Raw genomic sequence first — 23,854 nt, 5'->3', positions numbered from 1 at the left:
TTTTAGTACAAATACGAGATTACGTAAAATTTTTGGGTTACGAGTAATCCAAATAATTCGATTACTAATCGTGGACCCCAAAATGGGTTGCTTAACTGTCTTTTTTTTCCCAGAGCATAATTTCGAATGATACTTCTTTTACACAATTATATGTAAATATATTTATTATGTTATATATATATATATATATATATATAATCTAAGTATATATAGCATAATATATAGTATTATATATTATATAGTTATATAGTAATATTATATAGTATAATATAACAAAATTTAAAATAAATATACTACAAAGATTATAAAGATATGAAATGTAAAAGGGGACAAAATAAGCAATTGCCGTATATATATCATACATTTTACATTTTATACGAGTTCGTTCTATTTTTCTAACATTTGTGATTTTTTGACGGCCCTGCAATATTCACTGAAAAAAATTCGAATGCAAATATTCACTTGTAAAAAAATGGAAATTACTGGCGTAAAGATTCGTAGCACATGTATTTACAAACGATTTCGCATGTTCCAAAAAGTTAGTTTCCATCGAAATCTCATTTTATGGTCAACATCACAAAAAATTCATTCGCACAATATTGTCACGAAAACATTTGCGGGAGATGATGCAGCTTTGTAAAAGGATACTTTAAATTTTAACGGGCTGATTGTTATAACGGAGTTGCCAATTCTTGTCACAATTTGGCATAGAAAAAAATATCATATATTTGATATTACGTTTCCAATTATAAAAAATATTTTGATTAAAAGACACTTATAATTTTTTTATTTTTAATTATAATTAGCTCTTTGTTTATTTTCTTTTTATAAATAATAAAGAAGCGATGCGCTACTTTATCGTTTCTTGAGAGAGGTGTCCTGCGTCATAGGGAGAGAGAGGGAGAGGGAGAGAGGGAGAGAGAGAGAGAGAGAGAGAGAAACTTGTTTAAGTCGACGACCCTTATCGAGGACATTTACGTTTTTTAACCACATCGTCGTCGATGATTCAGCTCGTGCGGAAGCACGTGCTCGGCGGTAATTAATCGATAATTAATAGATGAGGGCTCATTTGCTCTTACACACTCGCCGCTCCGTTTAGGTGCTGGTCGGCAGACAAGACGGCCCTTTAATTAGCAGATGACTTCATCGAGAGGATATTTTTACGTCCGCAAATCAATTTATCCGTACAAAGATATATCGGTAACTGTGCCATGCTATAAATCGCACTGCTTAGCTTCTTTTGAATATCTTATCCCCTTGAGAGATTTAGTGGAATACCGTATATCGATTTTTGATTTAGCTTCCAATTCAATGCTCGAATTACGTCTGATTTTTTTTATGTACATTATAATTATAGATACACAAATATCACATTTTTATTTTAAGACTAAAACAAAACATTGCGCGCTGTTTAACTTTATAATCATTAAATATACATATAATTCAACCCATGAACACTTTCTTTGAAATAATTTGAAAATATTTTACTTTTTTTTTTTTTTTTTTTTTTTTACTAAAAAAGAAACTTATAAATATTTGTGCACATGAGTACTTCAGACTAAATGCAATCCGTCCAGGATTCAATTTTTAATAAATTATTGTTTAAACATTATTGATTTTAAACATTGCCTTCGCACATTATGTATCAGAATTTTTCTGCTGAATCTTTTTATCATTTAACAAGATTCGATAAAAAATCCGTTTACTATTTTTAAAGCATCTGCCGAATTACTCGTGAACAATCGTTATTTATGTGTGATCCATAATTCAAGAATTATTCACTTTGCGGTAAGCTGTTAACTCGCCTTGATAAGCTGGAGCTTTGCTCCTGAAATCGCATTGTTTTCGACGTACATTGAAAAGCATTACGGATACGATGACGATACTTGATCTGATAATGTAGACTAATTGATATACCACGACCCATGGTTCAGGTGTGAGAACTGCTTTTAACGAGAGAGTTAATTGCTTCATTAAGGGAGGAGCTCTTTCTCTCTCTCTCTCTCTCTCTCTCTCTCTCTCTCTCTCTCTCTCTCTCTCTCTCTCTCTTCCTTTCTCTTGTGCCGCAATTCCGGGATGGTTTCCTTTTTCTCGTGTCCATTTCCGCCGTCCATTGGATCAAACGCAATGACGAGTGGATGAAACGGCTAATTCGCAATCATCGATATATCACGTTTCGCAATATATACTTGCAGCTCGCATTTCCGATATCGTTTCTAAAGATCGTCACATCACTCGATCACATAACACATCACATAATCCGTTTAGTCTCTGCGATTGGTTTGGCTCTGATAAAAACTTTTTATTATACAATAATCGTTATTTAGTTTATTGACTATCTGCAAAAATTGCAATATCAATCCAAGATTATACACGTACATCGAGAAAGAAAGTTGTTAATTTTTCAACTTGATTAAATTTCTTTAATTCAGATATCTATAGTATTTTAGTTAAATATATAAATATTAAAATTTTAGTATTTTATTTAAGTTAACCTTTAGCATAGGTAGTCAATTTTATAAGTACCAGTTGTATTTTCGATGAAATATATTTGTTTGATTAAAATATATAAGGATGCTACAGTAAATTATTGAAATAAATTTTTGTCGCATCGAAGAATGATTTCTTTTGTTGTAAATGCGAGTCAATTCGTAGATTGTATGCAAAAAGATCGACGATATCGGGATAAGTTTACATTAAAAAGATCTCCAAAGCTACAGTTATTAAACAAAAACATAAATTCTTGCATCCCACAGAGAAACTTTGTTTCTCATATATATATGCTGTTTACGAGTTACAAAATGAAAGTATTTAATTCCAAGTTATACAAGTTTTGTTTTCCATAAAAACATTTCATTGAAAATTTTTCATTTAGTAAACGTGAATTGATTTTAAAACTAACGATTACAGAAAGTGGTTAAACTCTTTAATAAGAAAACTACATTCCGACTTGGATAAAGTTCACAATATAATTAAACTTATCATATTGCTTCGGAAGTATAAGTGCGAAAAGAAACTGCTGAGCTGGAAACTAAATTAAATAAAGCTTTTGAATAATCGACAGACTCTGTACGATTATGATACAAACTTTGATATAATTTGTGGACATTGTCATGAAGTTTGTACAGCGCAATCAATTCTACTTGTGTCCTAAAAAGAGAAGAGAGACGATACGGTGAGATAAAACGTTCGTTAAAAATATGAACATTTGAGCTTTCGAGAATAAGTGAATCACTTGACTTCAAAATAAGCTGTGACTGTTTTTCGATCGTGTATCGACAGCGGTAAAGTATTTTTCTTTCTCTTCCTCTCATCTCTTTCTTTACGACGCAACAGTATCCGAGTTATGCGTGTGACACGCTTTATAGGTTTTGTTATCCACTAATGCGAGCGCATCGCAGCAGAATCGTGGGTGGTGTTCTTTTTTTCGCGCAGTATATGTCACATGCTCTGTCCGTGAGCGCGTATTTCATTATTCTCGCGGAATATTCATGTTTTCCATGCTTTCGTTATTCTCTCCCTGCATGTATTCCGATCAGTTTTTTTTTGTTTGCGAACATCCGCAAATACACTCGCTATGGAGAATTATTCTTTTGATTCGATATTCCCATTTTTATGCCCTTCGCATTTTTCCGATCGATTATCGATACTTTAATGGCGTTAACAACTTTTAGAATTTCAACAATTATTCATCTGGAATTTATTTAGATCGGTGGTTATACAATTTTTCAATTATTTATTGAAATTAAAATATTTTACAGATATGTAAAAAATGTCACTTGCAGTATTGTTTTGTAAAAAGTTCTTTATCTATACAATGAGTCTTTTATTAACCTTTTTTATTTGTATTTTAATACTTGAAGAATTACATATAGAAAAATTTTTTAGATAGAATTCTTTAAGAAATTTCTCGTTTATACAAGTAGAATGTTTTCTCTCTAAGGGTAACTTTTCGAAGAAGAGAGTAAAATTGCCTTTTTGCGGAATAGAAAAAGTTTTTGTACTTAAGAGCTAATCGACTCGTTTCTTTCCAATTTCTGAAAAAGTATCAGTGTAGATTCCAGTTTTTTGATTGTTAAGTTTTTTGCATGTAACGAGTTTATTCGTAAGTGTAGGGGCAAAATTGCAAACCGGATGGTAATCAAACGTGGCGGAGGGTACAACGCGCTCTCTCGTCCGAAGGTGTTTTTCCGACATTTCTTATGTGTAGTTGTACCTTGCGAGTAACTACCGTCAAGTAAATTTCCGCTTCCCCTACGGTATAATGAATCACGACATGGACCCACGTAATACCAGGGATCGGAAAATTATTTATGACCGCGCGAGCGAACTTAATAACCGGTGACGGTGACATCGATGTAGAAAAATCGTCAATCTCAGGGATCTCATTAATCTTTCACTACCGTTTTATTCTCCCGCGATTTTTATTCGCGCATAAATCACAGTTATAGTCAAACTGTACGGCTTCTCATCCTTCTTCTCTTTTTTTTTTTCGAAAAGCTAACGGTACAACATCGTTGTCTCTGAATTTTTTATTTCAGAGTGTTTTGTGAGTTATATAGTCTTACATCAATGGTAGGATTTAGACCGAGAGAAAGTTTCTTCCAAAACAAAAAAAAAATTTCAGTATTCTGAAACTTGAATACATTTACCTTTTCTCCTACATTAAATAAAATGATCGAAATATATTCTCTTCTTCTATAACACAGAGCTAACGGTACGTTTTTAATCAAATACCCTGTACATTACACGAAGAATTTCTTAGAATTTCTCTATGGGAAAGAAAATACCGTTATAATACGGAAGATTAGATTTTCGATTACCTTAGAGAAGTTATATAAAAGTCTGGGTTAATTTATATTTGGATTTAATTTATGTTTCTTATTATTTGGCATTCTTTAGTCCAAGCAAAAGCGTTAATTCTTATTAAACACACGCACAGAAGATAGTGCAGCAGAGAAAACCAATTTGTTTCGGACAAGTACTGAGAGCACTATAATACGGGGTAATTTGCAACTCCCTGGGAGGTTAAGCGAAGTATTCCTTGACGAAAAGAGCAATGCAGTGAAAAACAAAGGATGTCGACTAACATAATTAACCATTCACCAGAACCATTATACACTTATTAAACGATGTAAATAATGTTGTTATAAAAAATTCTATATTTATTACTTAGATTATCATAAATTTCTATTGCACGATAATTTACCCTGCAATGATTTATAATGTTAAAAATTCTACGTACGTTAGATACAAATAAAATAATTTTTGTATGGATTCTATATTTTGTAATTTATAAGTAGAGTTTGTTTTTATAATATATTGCACGTTGTTTGTTCATATATTGGTTCAAATTTTCGAGAGAACTGCGTATTATTCGTTGCACAAAATCCTCTTTAACAAGACTGTTGCGAAAACACGTGTATTGAAGCATTTTGCGTAAGGGAGGGAACGAAAAAGGAGGATGAAACAACATTTTGAGGTTTTTGTTACAGACAAAGAAGAAATCCCCGTGTGTTTTTGCGCTCTCTATGTTCCCGTATATTCTCCTAATGGTCCTCAGATACATGTGTATAATATATAAGAGCTGGTGTTTTGGTAGCTGGATTCTCTATCATCGTAACTCGAGAGGTTTCGTATTTCTTTCGATCGATGCAACTTGAACCGAGAAAGTGACAGTTCTACAGATACACGTAATCGTATAAAATAAAAATTAGAAAATTTAGAAAAAAATCTTACAAATCGTGTTCTGAATAAAAAATCAAGTCTGTAAATTAAGATTTTAAAAGTATCGGTCCTTATTTTCTTAAATATCAAATATAGAAAAATGGAAACTCTATTTTATTAAATTTGTATATTTTCTATTGCCTCTCTTGTGTGTTTACAAGCTCATAGAAGTCGCGAGTTGAGAGTTCAAAAATTGTTAATTAAAAGTGGAAAATTAAATGTTGGGAGTTATACTTTTTTTCAAAACTTTGTTTTATTTTTATATTCAGTTATTTAAATCGTTATTTATTTAAATTGTTTACCTGATAGCGATGTTTTTGTTTTTCGTAAGATAAAATCTTTGAAAGAATTTTTAGCTGGCAAAGTTTCCAATGTCACATATTACAGGTGCTGTTATTTTATGAAAGCTGATAATCTCTCCTCCTGTAAAATAATCCAGCTATTAAATCGTCATAGATAAAACTAGAGCTTTCTGTTCGCCGAAAAATATCGCATACTCGATTCTCGCAAGCACGACGTTCGGTTCGCAAGGCGGCTTACATTTCCGATATTAACTTCACTATAATCCTCGTCGGAAGAGACACGGCTTAAATCGATCGCATATATATATCTGCGTCCTGTCGAGATTGAGATCGTTGCGCGATGAAAAGTCTCCGCGCGGAAAGGGCACCTTTCCTTTATCCGTATTTCATCTGCGAATATACGAAATTGAAGATCCAGAGATAGTAATTTATTTCCTTACGCATAGAGACGGCGAGATCGGTTGAAAGCCCTACCGTTTTTTATACTTTTCACAAAAAAAAAAATGAAATTCAGACGCTACATATATTTTTCAAATTTAATTCTAAACTTTCATTCTTGGCCTTTATTAATTCTTAATCGTTTCATAATTTCCACGCTTTCATATAGTTTTTTATTATTTACTTTTTACTTTATTTTTTCTAATTTTTTATATTACTTAGAATAAATTGTAGAGATGCATAATTAATGTATTGTATGAAAATTAAGAGAAAATTTTGTTATTTTTTATTATTTGCTCGAATTAAAAGTTATTATTTAGTTGATGATACATCTTTTATACATGTTTGCGGGAAAGACCATTTCGAATGTTTCGATGTTTTGCATTAGTGAGAAATGTCGTAAGTTATGCTGTGCTACGTTTAGTTTTAAACGAAGGAATTAAAGGATTTGGAAACAGACGGTAATATCGTTTTTATTAAAAGCGACTTGTATAGCGAAATAAAAACTTTGCCAATTACGTTGGTTCGTCGGTTTCAACGAAACGGCAAAACGGGTACTCGTGGGAATGTGCCCGTTAAAATCTCACGGTAATTCCACATATTAGATAAAACCTTCTGAAATGACCATTACGCGGATTTATACGAATCGTTTGATTAATTTATCGCGAATTTTTATAAAAAAAAAAAGTATCGAAATATCGATAGCTTTTAACTTACAAACGATTAGAGATGAAACACTTTGTACACATTATTTGTGAGGAACATGAATAGATAAACACAAGAAGTAGAGAAAGAGAAAGCTGTATTATCAATATATATTTTATATTGCAAATAATAACATTTAACAATATGTTACAAATAATAACATATTTAATAATAATAATATTTATTGAAACAATAAAATACAAAATATAGTAACTCTGTAAGTAATATATCACACGAATGCCAAAGCGTTTAGTTAATATCCGTAGACAACTCTCCAAAATCACCTCGGGGAGGAATCGATTTTCGTTGACAACGAGATCAAATCTTGTCGTCCAACATTCTATGTAGCTCTTAGACACGAGGATAATCCAGAGCTTACTCACGTACTGAAAGCCGACCAAGACCAAGTTCTTTCGCGCGTCTTTCTACGCGTCTCTCTTTTACTGCCGTATGTAGCTTCGAATAATTCAGGATTCTCTAAAAGAGTTTTCGTTCACTTTTTAATATATTTTTTATTCCATCTAAAATACTTTGTTCAATCAACCGGGGATTTCAATAGACTGTCCATCTCGATTTTAATGGATACACGAATTCGTCAAAAGCGAAAACGGTGAAAACAGAGAAGAATAATTTTGGTGAGGAAGGTACAAATAGAATTCTGATCGTAGAATTGCAAAATAAAAATGTTGCTGTTATTGTATTGTATTTTGAGGAGCACATGCACATTTTAAAATTTACAATTGTGTGATTTACTTCTCAGGATATCATTTGTCGAGACTATAAAAAATAATCTTGCTGTTATTTATTTACTTATCTAGCATTGAATGTAATGTCGTAAACTGCAACAGCATTTACGCATAATAATTGTTAATTATTATTGATTTAATAAATTTTATAAATGATTGAAAAAATTGCAAGAAATTGCATGGCAAAATTTGAGCGAAATTATGTCAGGAACAACATTTTCGCTTAAATGGTTTTTTTTGAAAAAAAAAAAAATAATAATAATTTTTTTTCTTACAAAAACATTATCGCGTTATATGCATCGACGGAAAATTTTTTCGAGAAGGTAATATTTTGCAATATGTGTTTCATGCCGCATATATGGCAGACTTGATGCTCGAGTTACACGCCATTGTTGCAGTCGTGTTTCTGATTTAACCCGATACCGCTGCCAGTCTGAAATTTAAGTCTCTTTTCATCGTTAACCTCATTAACGCGATCTAGAAGCCCACGTTAGCTGCCGTTCCCATTCGCAATAAAACATTATTTTCCCTTGCGAGACGGTGCGGGATTCAGCGAGGCCGGGTATTATCGGGTCTGACTAAAAATAGGTTTCTTCACTTCACGGCGATGACGACTGGATTCGTGCGCGCTAGTCGACATTTCGAAAATGATTTCCAGCGACGTTTCCAACAATCTCGCAGCTACAACCACCGTCGAATCGGGTCTAGTTCGTCGATGTTTCACGCCGGCAACAATAACAGAATTCTCGGCACGACGAATGTTGTTTCATTAAGCGCGAGAATTCATTTCGACGCGGTTGCATTGTTACAATAACTGCTCGTCGTGCCGCGACTTGGTGATATTATTGAGTGAAATTAAATTGCAACAACAATAACTGCGGTTACATGCGTACCGCGGTGCGTGTCTCGAAACTACCGTTTGGAATTGTATCCCTCGTGGAATAATTCTCGAGAATTGGCACAAAGGTTTATTGAATTCCGAAGCGAAAATTCGGTCGAATAAGAATGTTGCCCGACAACCCGGAGAAATAACTTGAAACTTTACATCGCGGTGGGTTTCGTGTGTGCCGCGAATTCGCGTTATAACGAAATTCCCGAAGAGAGTTCTCGTATATTGAGACTCGAGAAACCGAAGATAAACTGCGTTATATTACTTCGCTGCTGTATTTCGCCGGAAATACTAATTTCATAATTCAATTTTGCTCACAGTTTGATCGCGCAGAATTAAATTTTATAATTTACGCAGGGAAATTTTTTTTATTTATGGATATTGGAAACGGAATAACAATTGAATAGTGATTATCAATTCTCGGAAAAATTGCAGGAATGTTTTGATGTATAAATTTATCTATTGGTATATACATATATATATATATATATATATATATATATATATATATATATCTAATTACTTTTATTTTAATTAAAATTCTTATTTACGAGTATATGCCTGCACATGTTGTGAATGATACGAGAATTGAGTTGCCATTTCAAATGTTATTCAGCAGTCCGTCTAAATAAAATGAAAATGGAACGGCGGTAGATTTAATGGTGCGTAAGGATCGCACGTAGAATGGTATCGTTTGAAGACGAATGTCCATGTAAAATCTGTCCTCTGACGTAAACCGGATCGCTCGATGCAATTTCGTTTTGCAGGCTGGCCCTTTGTATCCCGACGCGGCGCGGCGTGAGCTGCGAATTCCAGAAAGGCATCCGCGTGCACTTTCCAATTTATTTCCGCTTCTGTTTCGATGCGCGAGCACGTATCCCTCTGTGCGATTGCTGCGACCGTGTATCGACGAGAGAACTATCGTATGCAGTATCGTTTACTACGAGAAAGTCCGTAACAGCTTCTCTTTTAGCGTTACGTTGCACAGCAAATCACTCACGTAGTTGATTTGTCAAAGCGAACACTGATTACATGTATATATATGTATACTAAATGTATACTGACACTTTGAAGAAACTTGTCAGCTCATTTGAATGATAAAAGAAAATGTAGGACTTTACAGTGGATTTGTAATAATCTCATTATTCTAGAATATATCTTAAGTGGAAAAATTGTTACAGATTTTAAATTAATGTTAAGGAAAATTCTTACAAATTTAAACTTTAAATTTATCTAAAAGAACACGTTACAATTAATCACGTTTCATGTGATTAAAGCATTAAAGTTCCAAATTCTTTATTCCATCTAATCTTTTTTTATCAGGGATGTCGTATCCGTATGAGAGCGGCGGATTATTTTTATTTTTAAATGGTAAATTCTATTTCTAAAAATTCTATTTTACGCTTTAATTATTTCGATTCCTGAAATAGGCATTCACTTTGACCTAAATTATTGTGGGATAACAGTTGTAATTATCGAGCTTTCAAATTGGTTGCAATAACATGTTAGCTATTATTCCGTATTACAACGACGTTAAACTGATTACGTAATATCGATGGAAGTTTATTCTGAACCGAATTTCATGGTGTGTGGTGTATGTGTTATACAGCTGTTACGGCAAATTATTTTGGCCGCGGAAGGTACAACGAGAGAATTAAGGACTTTCATACATCATTATTATACAATAATATTGATGCCACGCTATTTACCCAATATGGCCTGTTCTATAAATTAGCGAATCAGCGGCATGTTTGTTAACATCGACGTTGATCGATTATTTTGCGATATTACGCACGGGATAGCTATATCGGCATTGTGAGATTTTCAACATGAATAATTCGCTGGCTATATATCCGTAATATCTGAACCGTATACGTTTAGGCTACTATCCCGAATTACTCATAGTCGCCGTTCATCACGGAGTAAATTGACGTTTATCCGGGCTGGAAAATTTTACGGACAGTTCAGTTCGCGTACATACGGATGAAATTCACGGTCCACTGCAACCCATAAATTGAATGAGAAGGAGCGAATGTCTTATATCATGTGCACCGTTTTATACATATATACACTTACATTTTTTTATATTTACATGTTAAAAATATAATAATTTACAGTTGGAAAATTATTAGAATCAATATGCTATATTTTTCTCATTTTCGTTTCTGTGCAAGAATTAGAACCTTTATCCTTTTATTCTTGTGTACATTACTTAACCAAAAATCAAGTAAAAACATCATTGTGTCATCATTTTCTTGACTTAAAAATGTTATTTTTATGTTATAATTTGGTTATGTATGTCTGCTTTGATATTTCAAACATTCGAATTCGTAATAATATTATCTCTTAAATACACAAACGAATATATTAATTACATTTTATTAATTGCACACTTTCTTTGAATTATAACTTTAATAATCGATTTATTTGGATTATTACGAGCTACTGAAGGTCTCCATTTGCGTCATAGGAATCAAATATTGACTTTTATTCCGGAGATAATGGACTTTTGTGGATATCGAATACATATGTTTTACCGTTCGATTTTTAGGATTCGGAGCTCTGCGTTTCGCTTAGCCTGAGTCTGCAATACCTCCGGGTGTCGGTTGTTTGCTGGTTGGCGGCGATGTGCCATCACCTGTACGCCACCGTGGCATCGCTGCCGCGTCGCGACGACCCACCGACGTACATGAAGTACAGTCTATTTGCTTGGGGCGCACCGTTGATTAGCCTTGCATTGGCAACTCTCTTGCAGAATCACGAAAGCCACGATATTTGGAACGTGGTTGACCTCACACCGTTCAACTGCTGGTAAGATTTTAATCGTCATTGATAAGACTTGTTGACTGAAAATATTCGTTAATTCGAGGTTTGTTTTTAATTTTTTTGTATACTTGCTTTACTACAAATTAAATACAACATAAAAATACAAAAAAATACAATAACAATGTGCTAGTGTACGAGATTATGATGTAATCGAAAATAATTGATTCTTAAAATTTATATAATAAAATAATTTTCTTTATGTTTGAATTGTAAAAGGAAACTTATTAATTTTTTAATATATGGCATTTTTGTATCAATTTCTTTTCTAATTAAATTATTAGTTTGAATTTCTTCGTCGTTTGATCTTTTATTTTCATCTGTATTTATTTGCTACTCTGAAACTTCTCCTCGACACTGTTCATTCTTTTTCATTTTTATGAAATAAAAAAGTTCAAAATTTTTTACATTTATTCGGTACGCTTTATTTTTTTGTTCGGATTTTACACACCTATATGTTGAACTAGTTTATGTTTAAAGCGTTTCTACTTAAGAATCGTAAAGATTTAACAATGTGAATTAACATTTTATATGTATATTTATCTGCTCGGTTCGCAGAGTAATTTGTCGGCTTGTTCCATCTGCTGCTTGGTCAAGAGAAAATCGTTTTCCCTATCGGGTAAAACTTACCGCACCGCGAAAATTACCAGGCATTTGCGTCTCTCTTCGCGAGAGCGTGAGTTAATGCAGCTCTCTGTTCCTAATATGCGCATTCCGTCGCACTCGCGTTCCACTGCTGCGACCCACTTTATTCGCCGGAGGGTTGCGAGCGAGGGGTTGGTGAAGACGATACGGCAGCTAGTGCGCGCGCGGTAACGATGATAGGAGGGTTTCGGTTTTCCGAAGCCGCAAAGAATTCTCGTCGCGTTGGAAGAACTCTGGAGTTCTTTTTCCACGCTCGAGCTCGTCGGGATATTGGACGGGGGAGGAGCGGAAACGTCGCGGTTCGACGGAAACGTTCTTCGAAGGAATGCCGCGTGTATACAGCGCAGATCACTTATTTATTTCCAGGTCTTTCGCCCACTGTACTTTCTCTCTTCCTCTTTTCTTCGTCTCTCTTTCCACCTGTCTCTGTCCCACGGTAAAATCTTGTCGAACGACCAATTTTCGTTAAATCAGATTCGCTCGACGACGGCGAACCGGAATACCGAACCCGAACAAGATCCTTGCTATTTTTCAAAGCAAAGTATTCGATAAGAGCATGTATATCATTGTATGTAGGTAGATACAAGATTTTTTGGTGCATCTCTGAGGCAAAATAATAAATTTCAAGCTGTTTATTATTTGCTTTACGATATTAAACATAATATTAATTACATTAAATATTTTACTTTTGATTGTAACTTTTTTCTTAACTTGGCTTATTCAGTCTTTTTCTTAAAGTAAAAGTTTTATTTTTAATTATTTTTTGAACATAAGACTTTACATATGCACAGAAAAATGATTTTATTTTTAAATTTTAAAATTTACAAAAAATTTATTTTATAAGTTTTTTTTGTCTATCCAAAACAATTATACGTCAATATATTAATTTTGAATACTAATATTTTATAGTAAAAAGATATTAAACATATTGAATTTTTTAAAATTAATTAAAATTTTTAATATTGATGGATATATGTATCACATATTAAAATTTTTATTACTCTTGTGTAAGAGTTATGCCTGAGTTATCGTGAAAGCAATTTTCCTTCGTAAAAATTCATTCGCGTGGGTGCGTTCAACTTTTAAGATTTATTCTCGTATTTTTTCTCTTTTCTTCGTTATAATTCAAGATTGTTGACGTATTAAAGATCTAATCTGGCTTTTAATCTCTTGATGGTTTCCAGAATAAGGTGAAGTTGGCGTATATATATAATTGTAACGAGACCAATAGTAGCACTCGTAATAATTTCAATGTAACAGTTCTATATTGTATATAGACATTTAAAAAGAGATAGAAAGATTTTAAAAAGATGAAATTTCATCTTTTTAAAATCTTTCTATCTCTTTTTAAATGTCTATATACAATATAGAACTGTTACATTGAAATTATTACGAGTGCTACTATTGGTCTCGTTACAATTATATATATACGCCAACTTCACCTTATTCTGGAAACCATCAAGAGATTAAAAGCCAGATTAGATCTTTAATACGTCAACAATCTTGAATTATAACGAAGAAAAGAGAAAAAATACGAGAATAAATGTAATCCTGCAATGTAAAAAAATATCTCAGTATTTTTCAACGTAATTTCGTGCTATAAAATTATGAATTACGATAAAAATTAGAAATAATCGTAATTTTCAACTTTCAAGCCTCATTCACATTCTGTATATTTATATATTTTATTATTGCAACTAATCATATATACTGTACCATAATTATATACATTGTTCTTGTTGTACACTAGTAATAGTTACGTCGGTTTTATTTAAATTTGATATTTTCTTGGACGATTTCAATTTGGGAATTCTCATGAAAGGCGAGGCGTTTTCGTTCATCGCAGTTTCGCCTCGTCTGCCTGTGAATATCCGAGATGCAATCGAGGAAAACAAACGGCAGGAAATATTTCTTTCGTGCGATATGTGATATATAAAAATTGAACTGCCGACATGTGTAAAGTAGGTGAGAATGCCGAAAATGGGTATTCGATATCGCCGGAGTGCCTCGTGATAAATTCGCCCGTTTTGTAGACACTCGCTCTTTGACCCAATCTGTTTTCGTCGAAGAAGGCGACGAGAATTTGGGTATTCCCCCCGCGTATTCGCGCGTGCGATTTATAGAGGAGACCTAATAAACGGGAGCTGATAAATATTTTTCCATTACCTCTCCTCACATTTCTTCTGTTTCATAAGAAATGCAACACCGAATTAAATTTTTATGCAATGAGCACTATACTTTATATAGGTACACGATATTTTGAGTCACTTTATTTTATGTTTATTTTTCGTTGCGATTTTCGTAGGAATTGATATTAATATAATAAAGTTAATATGGATACACATGTTTATATAACTAAATTTATATATATCTTTTTTATTCATTTATTTACGATTTTTAGTTTTTTCATTTTTATTGCTTTTAGGTTGCTAGGTGTCACGGCGACAGTTTACACGTATGGTTTACCGATAGTCTTGCTACTACTAATTTCCGGTTACTACCTCATCAAGGCTGCGATCGTGTCAAGGTATGAACGTCGTTTGTTTACAATCTAATATTAATTTAATAATCGAATAAATCTTCTGAAGAAAAATAATATATTTACACATTAATCACGTATTATCTAGTTATACTTTTACGCGTACTTACGAATTGTATACAGTTTATTGCTCTTTGGGTGACTCGTATATTTTCATCCTCGTAATTTTAAACTTTGCTTTCCCGGACTATCGTGGCCCCGAAAGTTTCGCGTGTCCCCTCTTTTCTCGGTTATGGATTACGTCACGCATCGCATAAGTCGAGCTCGTATACTCGCCAGGTACACGTGCAGCATGCAGCTCGAGATAAAACAACGCGAGAAGATGAAGAGGAGGCGGGCATTGCAGCTGATGCTCTTTCTGAAGGTCAGCCTGATTGTCGGTGTGGTAGCCGGTTGCGGAGTGGCGTCCAGAGTCTGGAAAACTCCATTCCTGTGGGCGGTTTTCTGCACGGGCCATTCCCTCCAGGTATGTAAAGGAAAGATATGCGGGGTGTAAAAAGCACACACGGACCATTTCGCGTCAGGTACATAGGCGAGATACGCGGTGCAAAAAGAGTCTCGAAGGTGGAAGATTCACCGAGGTGTCATTTCTCCCAGTCCTCCTTCCCTAACGACGTTCCGTACGACCGCAATATTTCCGCCGCAATTCCAATGGATTATGGCAGTATATACGAGTATATGAGCGCGCGTTAGAGGCTGACGTTGAAAGATGAGAAATCATTAACTCTCCGAGCGTGACGTCGTATTTTGTCGCGTCTGATTTCTTTAGAGTTGAAAAATTTATGAACTGAATATTACATATTTTTAAATATTTTGAGTATTCTTATGGATTTTCGAAATCGTTATTCGGGCCATTATTTGGACTATTATCTGAGCTATTATTCGAAGCCATTATGTACGCGCGGACCATCACGTGAACTATTATTCGAACCATTATTCAGACCACAACCCTCTCCATCGTCCGATCATAATTTATCTCTCAAACGAAATTTGAAATTTAATTTGATTTCTTGTAAATGCAAATATGTCAATTATCATTCGGTTCGGTATTCGACGATGGCGCCGATATTACACCGACTTAATTTCCAACATTGAGATCTCGAGTCCTCGACGATGCTCGGCATTGCGCCGCGCGCATAAAGAGGCAAAAGGGCAAACGCAGGAACGCGTGGAATCTCTTTCTCTCGCCCCTTTTCCGGCAAGTTCCCCGAGGAACTTTCCGTCCCTGACGCGTTCGATCTTGCGTCAAGCGTAAACGGCTTTTCACCGTGCTACATATATATATAGCGCGCCATATTTCTTCCTACGAGTCAAGTTTGCCGAGTCGAGTGTTCTTCAACAGTGGGAGCTTTTCGCGATCGACGAATCTCGAAGTGGTAAAAGACGTGCCGATTTCTCCTCTTACTTTAGCCGCTCTGCGTGCAATTGCACTTCTCCATTCTGTCATGTTCTTTCGTTCCTTTCATTCCTTCTATTCGTATCAATTGCGGTTGAGAAGTTGACAATTGCGATTTTTTAAAATGCAACATCTCTTAAACAATGCAATTTAAAAAAAAACAAGCTTTAATAATTAACTTGAATTATATTTTTAATATTATATACATTTTTTCTCTTTGGCTCCTCGTTTCTTATTTCTTTTCATTTTATCATTAATTTAATTCCTTTAAATATAAAGATGTCAAGCTTTCGTACTTTAAAAAAAATAATTTCGATTAGGTATGTTTCTTTGACATGTAATTCGATGATACAGTTTTATCTAACTTGTTGTCATATTACACACGACGATTCTACTGCACAGGGATCGGCAGTGGCACTGTCCGTCGCATGTAACTGCAGGGTCCTGAAAGTCTACGCTAGAAAATCGCACAAGCAACCGGAACATCAGGTACGAATATTCACCGACAAAAAGTTTCGTTTCTTTCATCCAGTCCATCGATTAATTTCTTTCCTTGATAATCCATTTGTCTACTGTTTTTTCTGTTTCTTCACTTACGATGTAATTGTTTCGTGTGAAATTGTTACTTTGTGAAAAATTGATCGACGTTTGATTAATTCTTATCAGTTCTAGTTGTCACTGCCTTTTTTTATTATAACTGGTCTTAAGATGGTCTTAAGATAACAGAACAAATAAGTTTTGATTTTCTGGACTCGAAGAAATTAATAAGCTTTAATGGATTAATAGCGGTTACAAATTTTTGAAGTCGAGAAGATACGTGTATCTGACCATTCAGTTTGCCTCTTTTCACCGAGAGATCTTCCAGTGCAAATAATTTAATCCGTTTGATTGCGGTACGTCCTCGTTTTCCAGGTCAGACTGAATTAAACTGTCGCGTTTCTTATACTCCTTATTTTAGTTGTCTAATCCTATATCTTGAGATACCTGAATTTATTTATCGCAATAACATCTAATGTCCAAGAGTCCTATAGCTTGATTACTTTGGATTTCGGCAAAATATCCCGATCTTCAATTTCCTTCTCCTTTATCTTAAAAAAGAAATAAGTCATTTTAATAATAAAAAGGTTTTATTTAAGAATGCAACATTGTAATTTGATGTTAAGATTCTGTATTGCTGGTAGCTTTATTGCTAACAGAAACTCTCTCGTCTTTGACGTTCATTACGTGGCTTAGATAAGCACTTAGTTTGCTTAGACACAGGGTCTTCGATACAGCGTGCAACCTAACGTTAACGTTGCAGATTGCAAAGTCGAGCAGTAGCATGCAGCTGCTTGCACCTGCGCCGGATCCGGTTTAGGTGATCCCGAGTCGATCCCTGGAACGGAACGGACAGAAACGAAGAGGAAAACCAACGAGTGGCGACGGCTGGTGTCTCTCTCTCTCTTTCTCTCTCTTTCTCTCTCTTTTTCTCTCTGCAAGCCATAACTATTTTTACATTGAAAATGTGCTGACATTTTGCTCTTAACTTTGCCGTTTCTCTCTGTGATCGGAATTTTCGTCTGTGACGTGCGATTTTAGTTTCAATAGCTTCGACCATCTCTTTTAGGACGACATCTTTTTGTAGTCAGGTAGAAACGGGTAGAAACATGTAATTTGTGGAAATTGAAAAGAATACAATAGAAAGAAGTAGAAAATTAGTAGAATTACAGTCTCAATCGACCATACGTTGAATTGTTACTTTGAGTTACCATTTTTGATAATATGTGACAGTTATTGTAAGTAAATATACTCTGCGGTACAGTCCAATATAATTATCGCTGGTTATTAAATATTACTTGGATCATTATTGTGCTCGGAAGGACTAAAATTCAAGTCCTTTTGCGCGCACAAGTTGCACTAATCCACTCGTTGACCATAATTATTATTAATTGTGTTCTATGTGTTTAATAATTATAAATTGCGTTTTATGTGAGACTTGCAAACGATTCTAATTTTGACGATTCATTATCGCGATCCATTATTTATTACGCCATATAAATCTTGCGAAACTCTCGAATAATGAATTATAACCATTATACTTAACGCAAGTTTTAAAAAAGCAAATTAAAAAGAACTCAAACTTCTAAGGGAGAAGAGCAAATTATAAACTTCAACTTTTCCAAGTTTTCAAAATGATGTAAAGAACTCGGAGAATTAACTATAGCTTACTAAAGCGGATTGCCCGGACGTAAAGTTATTAATTATTTCTGTGTATGCTTAATTATTAATCGGTAAGGAAACACGAATCTAAATGAATATGAATGATTAATTCTTACGAATTGAAAACTTGTCAAGTCTCTTGTATCCTAAATGCGTTGAATTTAAGAATTTAAGAAGAGAAATTAATTAATTTCTTATTTTGATCTTACGCATACTTATAAGTTGCAACGACTAATTTACGAGACTCAAATCGCACGTCTTCGTAATCTTAATCGCATTCTGCAACTCGATTTCATATGATGTTGTGCAACGTTATAATGCAAGAGACAGTTTGATACGAGTTTCGATATGACGAATGATTTCATGCTTTAGCAAGGAACACAAGCAGTGAGACATGCATGACAGACAATGCGTTGTAATCATCCTTAATGCGATATGCATATCGTATTAAATACGCTAACTGTATATATAATTCTGTGCGTGATGAATAATCACCACCTTAATTATTTTCAGTGTATAGTTTCATTCCGAAAGCTTCGATCCAGAAATATAATTACAATTATATATGCAATCATATTATATAATCATTATTATTCTGTAATTTTATTGGAGATTTGAACAAAGGTCACTAAATTCAGTATTTGGTTGTAATTTTTCACATTATATTTTGAAGTAAATATGTGTTATTTCAATACACACATATGCAAATAAATTTTTTTATTATTTATAGTTATAGAATACAGTTACAATATAGCTATATATTATAGCAAAATAATAAAATAAACATATATAAGGAGTTGAACACATAAAAAAAACATCGCTTGTATATCTAAGATATTTTTTCTATAAAGAAAATTCTCATTTTTTTAAACTAAAAATATTACAAAAACTTTTTCAACAAATTTATTACAATTTTGTAATAAATAATCACGTTCTGAAGACGTACTTAAATTGAAAATTATAAGAGAAATGTCAGAGTAATGAAAAACAGGCACAGTTAATGAAGCGCAGCTTTTAAGTTTTTCTTTTAATCAGTTTCTTTAAATTTTTAATATTTGATATTAAATATCATGAATTTTCGTAAACACGAGTACGAGCGAGGAAATTATTTTTCTTTTTAAATGTGACCCAGATTTACCGGATTGTCCCATGAGGGATTAATTCAGTCTTCCGGCTCTCAACAATAGAATTTTAATGCGTAACAGGAAAAGTTATATGGTTTCATATCAATTTTCTGGATCTCGAAACTGGGGCAGGCGATATATAGGATGGACCGTCATCGTGATTGCCGTTAGCATGACTTTCTCGCGACGATGAATATCATAGGCGTGAAGCGAATATGTCATAATTCAATCTGTAGAGGTCACTTTAAGGGATGAGTGCCGAAGGAAGTGAATAGAGCGTTCTAATAGAAGGCAAGGCACCATAGATCATTTATGCGATTTACTTCGGACTCTCGTGTCCTCTTGCATTTAGGAAATTCCCTTTAACCGGAGGTCCGGTGATCGATCGAACGAAGAGTTGGCTTTCCTCCGCCTCACGTTGCTCCAACGAATGCGGCGACGGACTGAAACCACGGCGTGGCGATGGTGATGTATCGATACCTATTGCTCCTTCGCGAGCGAGGAAGGCATTCGAACACCATCGTTTCTTTCCCCTGAATGACATCTAATCAAGGACGAGAACGGTGTATAAATTGGGCGCGCTACAAGCATCGACACTTGATTAAAGTACGTGTACACACACACACACACACACACACACACACACACACACACACACACACACACACACACACACACACACACACACACACACACACACGTGTGTGTGTGTGTGTATAAGTAGAATTTATATATAAAATGGTTGAGAAAATACAAAAATACTATTTTAGTTCTTGGTAAGAATGAAGATTGAAAACGTTCCATTACGAAAGCAAATGAATGTTTAGGTATCTGTTGAAAATAACAAATTTTTTAAATATATATACATATATTTCATGGTGATAAATATATTTAGCGACATCGATAGTTAGTCTGTGTTTTAAGCCATTGAATTAATCAAAATCTCGAATTAGATATGAGCTCCCTTTCCGAGCTCTAAGCAACGTAGCCAAAATGCAATGGTGATAAGATTGCGTTTGTTTAGCGCTTGCATATCGGAACACTGTGAAGATATACATATGTATGTGTATGAGAAGGGCGGAGAGTGAAATACAGTTGAGTTGATACTGGACGTTTGATCCGCTGGTTTCGTTGGCGAATGAGAGACACGAGCGAGTGAAACATGCGATACCCAATGTAAGCCGACATATCAGTGTGTTGAATAATGTCCTTGAATTTTCTAAGCGTCGAGAGCGGATCGAATGCCGGACGCATGAGATCGTTTGTCCGAAATTTCGTTTCTGCGAGGTTTGCTTGATCGCTACGTTGGCGAACTCACCGTCGCGTCGTGCACAACATCAACGAGAGGAGGATGCTCGACTTCAAGAGTCACGCAATTAATCGACGTCTATCTCGCGACGGGGAGATTTCTGTCAGTCGATGAATAATTAGGAACAATCATGACGGTAATTGCGACAGTGGGATAATTGCGGTCCTGCATGTATGTTCTGATAATTCAATGCATAATCGTCGCATAGAATATGCATAATCATTTCCTAGAAACTTTCAGAAAGAACGATTGCGCATTTAGAAGTCCATTGTAATATATATTAATTTTATTAAGATATTAATAATATATTATCCTTTTTCTTGTCGTAATTAATTTTAAGAAAAACATACTTAAAGTATTAAAGTTGTTCCACATTTTGAAAAATAAAAGAAATCTCCGACTTCGAAGGTATTTGTCACAATTTGTTAAATTAATTAATTAAATTTTTTTTATTAATAACAATTTAATTTGTCACTAATCTGTTTTTTATAAAAAGAATTATATTTTACATGACATATTTTTCCATTTTCAAAGTGTCTTTTATTTTCTCGAGTTTTTTTTTTTTATGATTTAGTGATGTTATAAGCGGAGAAAAATTTGCACATCGTTAATAATATCTAGAGTAAATAATATCCAATATTCGTTCTCTACAAAGGGAGAAATCTTCCTGTCGAGGGACGGTACGTGTCATATAGACATATCGAGATATGTATTCTCCCTCGTGGATGCCCTATCGATCGCCAATTGTGGCGTTGTGCGTTCACGCAAACGAACCTGGTCCAGATTCCGCGTACGCAAGCTTGTCTGTATCCTCGGTCAACGTCGCGGTATCAAGTGTATCCTGCGAACGGTATCGACCGCAATTGACTAACAGGATTCAACGTATAAGCGAGTAGCGAGATGTGTGAATGTTGATCTCCCTTATCCAGAGAAATGTGCGTGCGTGCGTGCGTGTGCGTGTGCGCGCGCGCGCGCGCGCGCGTGTGTGTGTGTGTGTGTGTGTGTGTGTGTATCTTGCGCATATCGGTGTGTGGTATAGCCGCGCGATTGCGTTCGTGGTGGTTCCGCGGCCGGCATTCCCCCGCGACGCAATTAACACCTGGTAATGACCTGTGCAGTTCTGCGCTAGTGCTGGTGTAATCGCAATACGCATGCGTACGTGTAAATGATATAATCACAGCGAAATAAATATTTTGAAACTTACAGGAGAGGAGAAGTTGTCGCCTCTCTGGGTCTGCATTATCGTGTCTGGTTTTCACTACTTTTAAACAATCTCCTGATATCCTTGATTCTCCCGCTAAACGATGTTCCGACAGAATGCTCGGGATCGCTCTACCACAGTGTGCCGATTTGTTTTACAGCACCGCGATAAGAGCAGAAGAGCGAGTGCTATTCGTTCAACAATTATTTTTCCTCTATTACTTCATGAGATTTAGTGAAGGAGATTTTATTACACCGGTAAGGATTTGTTCTTCTCGCGAGGCTAATATATCTGTCTGCTTCTCGGAGGGTATTCTCGTTTCTCTTTATACTTTTTCGCAACGCACACTGGATCTTTCGGCGACGAAAATACATGGGTGACTGAAAGATGGAAAAATATTGAGATAATACTACACGATACACAATGCACGGTGTAGGAGGCCGGATTAATGCTTATACTCGGGGCACTTCATTCGAGCTATCGATTTTCCGAAATACCGAATATGGTACGAATGACTCGTTTAGAGCCTTTCGAGCGAGTGGAAGAGCGGCTCGTTCGTGTCATTTCTCTCCCCCAAACGGATCTGACATTTAATTATCGGGAATGATTGGCCGACGGTCCGCGACGCGACCAAGTACATTCGTTTTTAACCCGCCCTTTGGCTGTAATGTACTCGTGCGATTTGACGACGAGCGACAAGCATTTTTCGAATGCATTTTTATTCCGAGAAACGTGTTTCACACGCAATACATTTCTCTCATTTATGTTTTCCAACAAACAAAATATCCAAAATATATTTATTACATTATTATTATCTACATTACCTTATATTTTTTACAATATTAAAAATTGTAGAAGAAGATCCAATTACGTTGGAAATATTTTTAAAGCAAATTTGAAAACGCAATTTTGAACGCTCAGTGTTTCGGATAAAAGCAATGATGTGACCGTATTAACATGGGATCGTGATGAAAGATGAAATACCAACGTAATAATATCTTTCTTCATAACGTAGATCCTGTTCTCGATATTAATTTCCATGAAGAGGAGGAAAAAAGCTTGATAACGCGTCCACCCATTTTCCGCTCCTATCATTGCAGATAATTTCCTAGTCGTGCTAATTTCTCCTTAATTAACTTCGTAGAATTATGCGCAGGCTGGACTTATCTCGTGAATTCGTAATTCCGCGCGAAGAAACGCTCCCGAAGGGGGTTAATTAGAGAATTTCGCACTCGTTCCTTCTTACCGGAGACAGAGAAAAAGATGTTCTAGACCAAGTCGCTTTTGTTGCTCCGAGGACGCTCGGGCCGACAGTAGAATTCGTTAACGGACTCTTAAGACTTAATGCAGGGTCATTAAAGAGAATGCGTCGCTCGAGTGCCGTCCTTTACGACGCCGTATATATAAGTAACCGTGGCCTTCCAGCACAATGGTCGACACCTGCGCATATTTCTCTCGTACGCTATTCAAGCGAGCTATTGAAACGAACCTGTACTCATAGTCGTTCACAAAGTTTCTCTTCAACAGATGGGTACTGACGTAAATTTTTTTACACTGAAATTGGGGAAACCTTTCATCGGTTTATCGTGAGTTGTATGAATGGTGTTCGAGGAACACTGGACACATTTTCAATCGAGCCGGATAAAGGAAGATAAATGGGATTGTGTTTTATTGAATTATTATTGAGTAACTAATACAAAGTTAAAAAAAGTAGAAAATTAATGACTATCTAGCAATGAAAGTTAGACATTTTTGGCAAATTGTAGCAAACATTTAAATAGGAGAACAAATAAACTTAACATATTGTTGTT

The 23,854-nt window shown here is 34.9% G+C and overlaps 1 protein-coding gene across 1 annotated transcript in view; it reads left to right on the top strand.

Annotated features, from left to right (window-relative positions):
- LOC105835476 (cadherin EGF LAG seven-pass G-type receptor 1) overlaps nucleotides 1–19,121 on the top strand; it is a 68,927-nt gene extending 49,806 nt beyond the window's left edge. Inside the window, exons 5-9 of the mRNA XM_036293541.1 lie at nucleotides 11,359–11,618; nucleotides 14,701–14,802; nucleotides 15,094–15,280; nucleotides 16,613–16,699; nucleotides 17,511–19,121. Coding sequence (XP_036149434.1) covers nucleotides 11,359–11,618; nucleotides 14,701–14,802; nucleotides 15,094–15,280; nucleotides 16,613–16,699; nucleotides 17,511–17,567 — 693 coding nt within the window. The 3' untranslated portion in view covers nucleotides 17,568–19,121. The remainder of the gene's footprint in view (nucleotides 1–11,358; nucleotides 11,619–14,700; nucleotides 14,803–15,093; nucleotides 15,281–16,612; nucleotides 16,700–17,510) is intronic.
- The last annotated feature ends 4,733 nt before the right edge of the window (nucleotides 19,122–23,854 follow it).

This window comes from Monomorium pharaonis, chromosome 11, assembly GCF_013373865.1.
Source record: "Monomorium pharaonis isolate MP-MQ-018 chromosome 11, ASM1337386v2, whole genome shotgun sequence".
NCBI classification, from domain to species: Eukaryota; Metazoa; Arthropoda; class Insecta; order Hymenoptera; family Formicidae; genus Monomorium; species Monomorium pharaonis.
The sequence above is the reverse complement of the archived record's forward strand: the minus strand, read 5'-3'. Positions and strand labels throughout refer to the sequence as shown.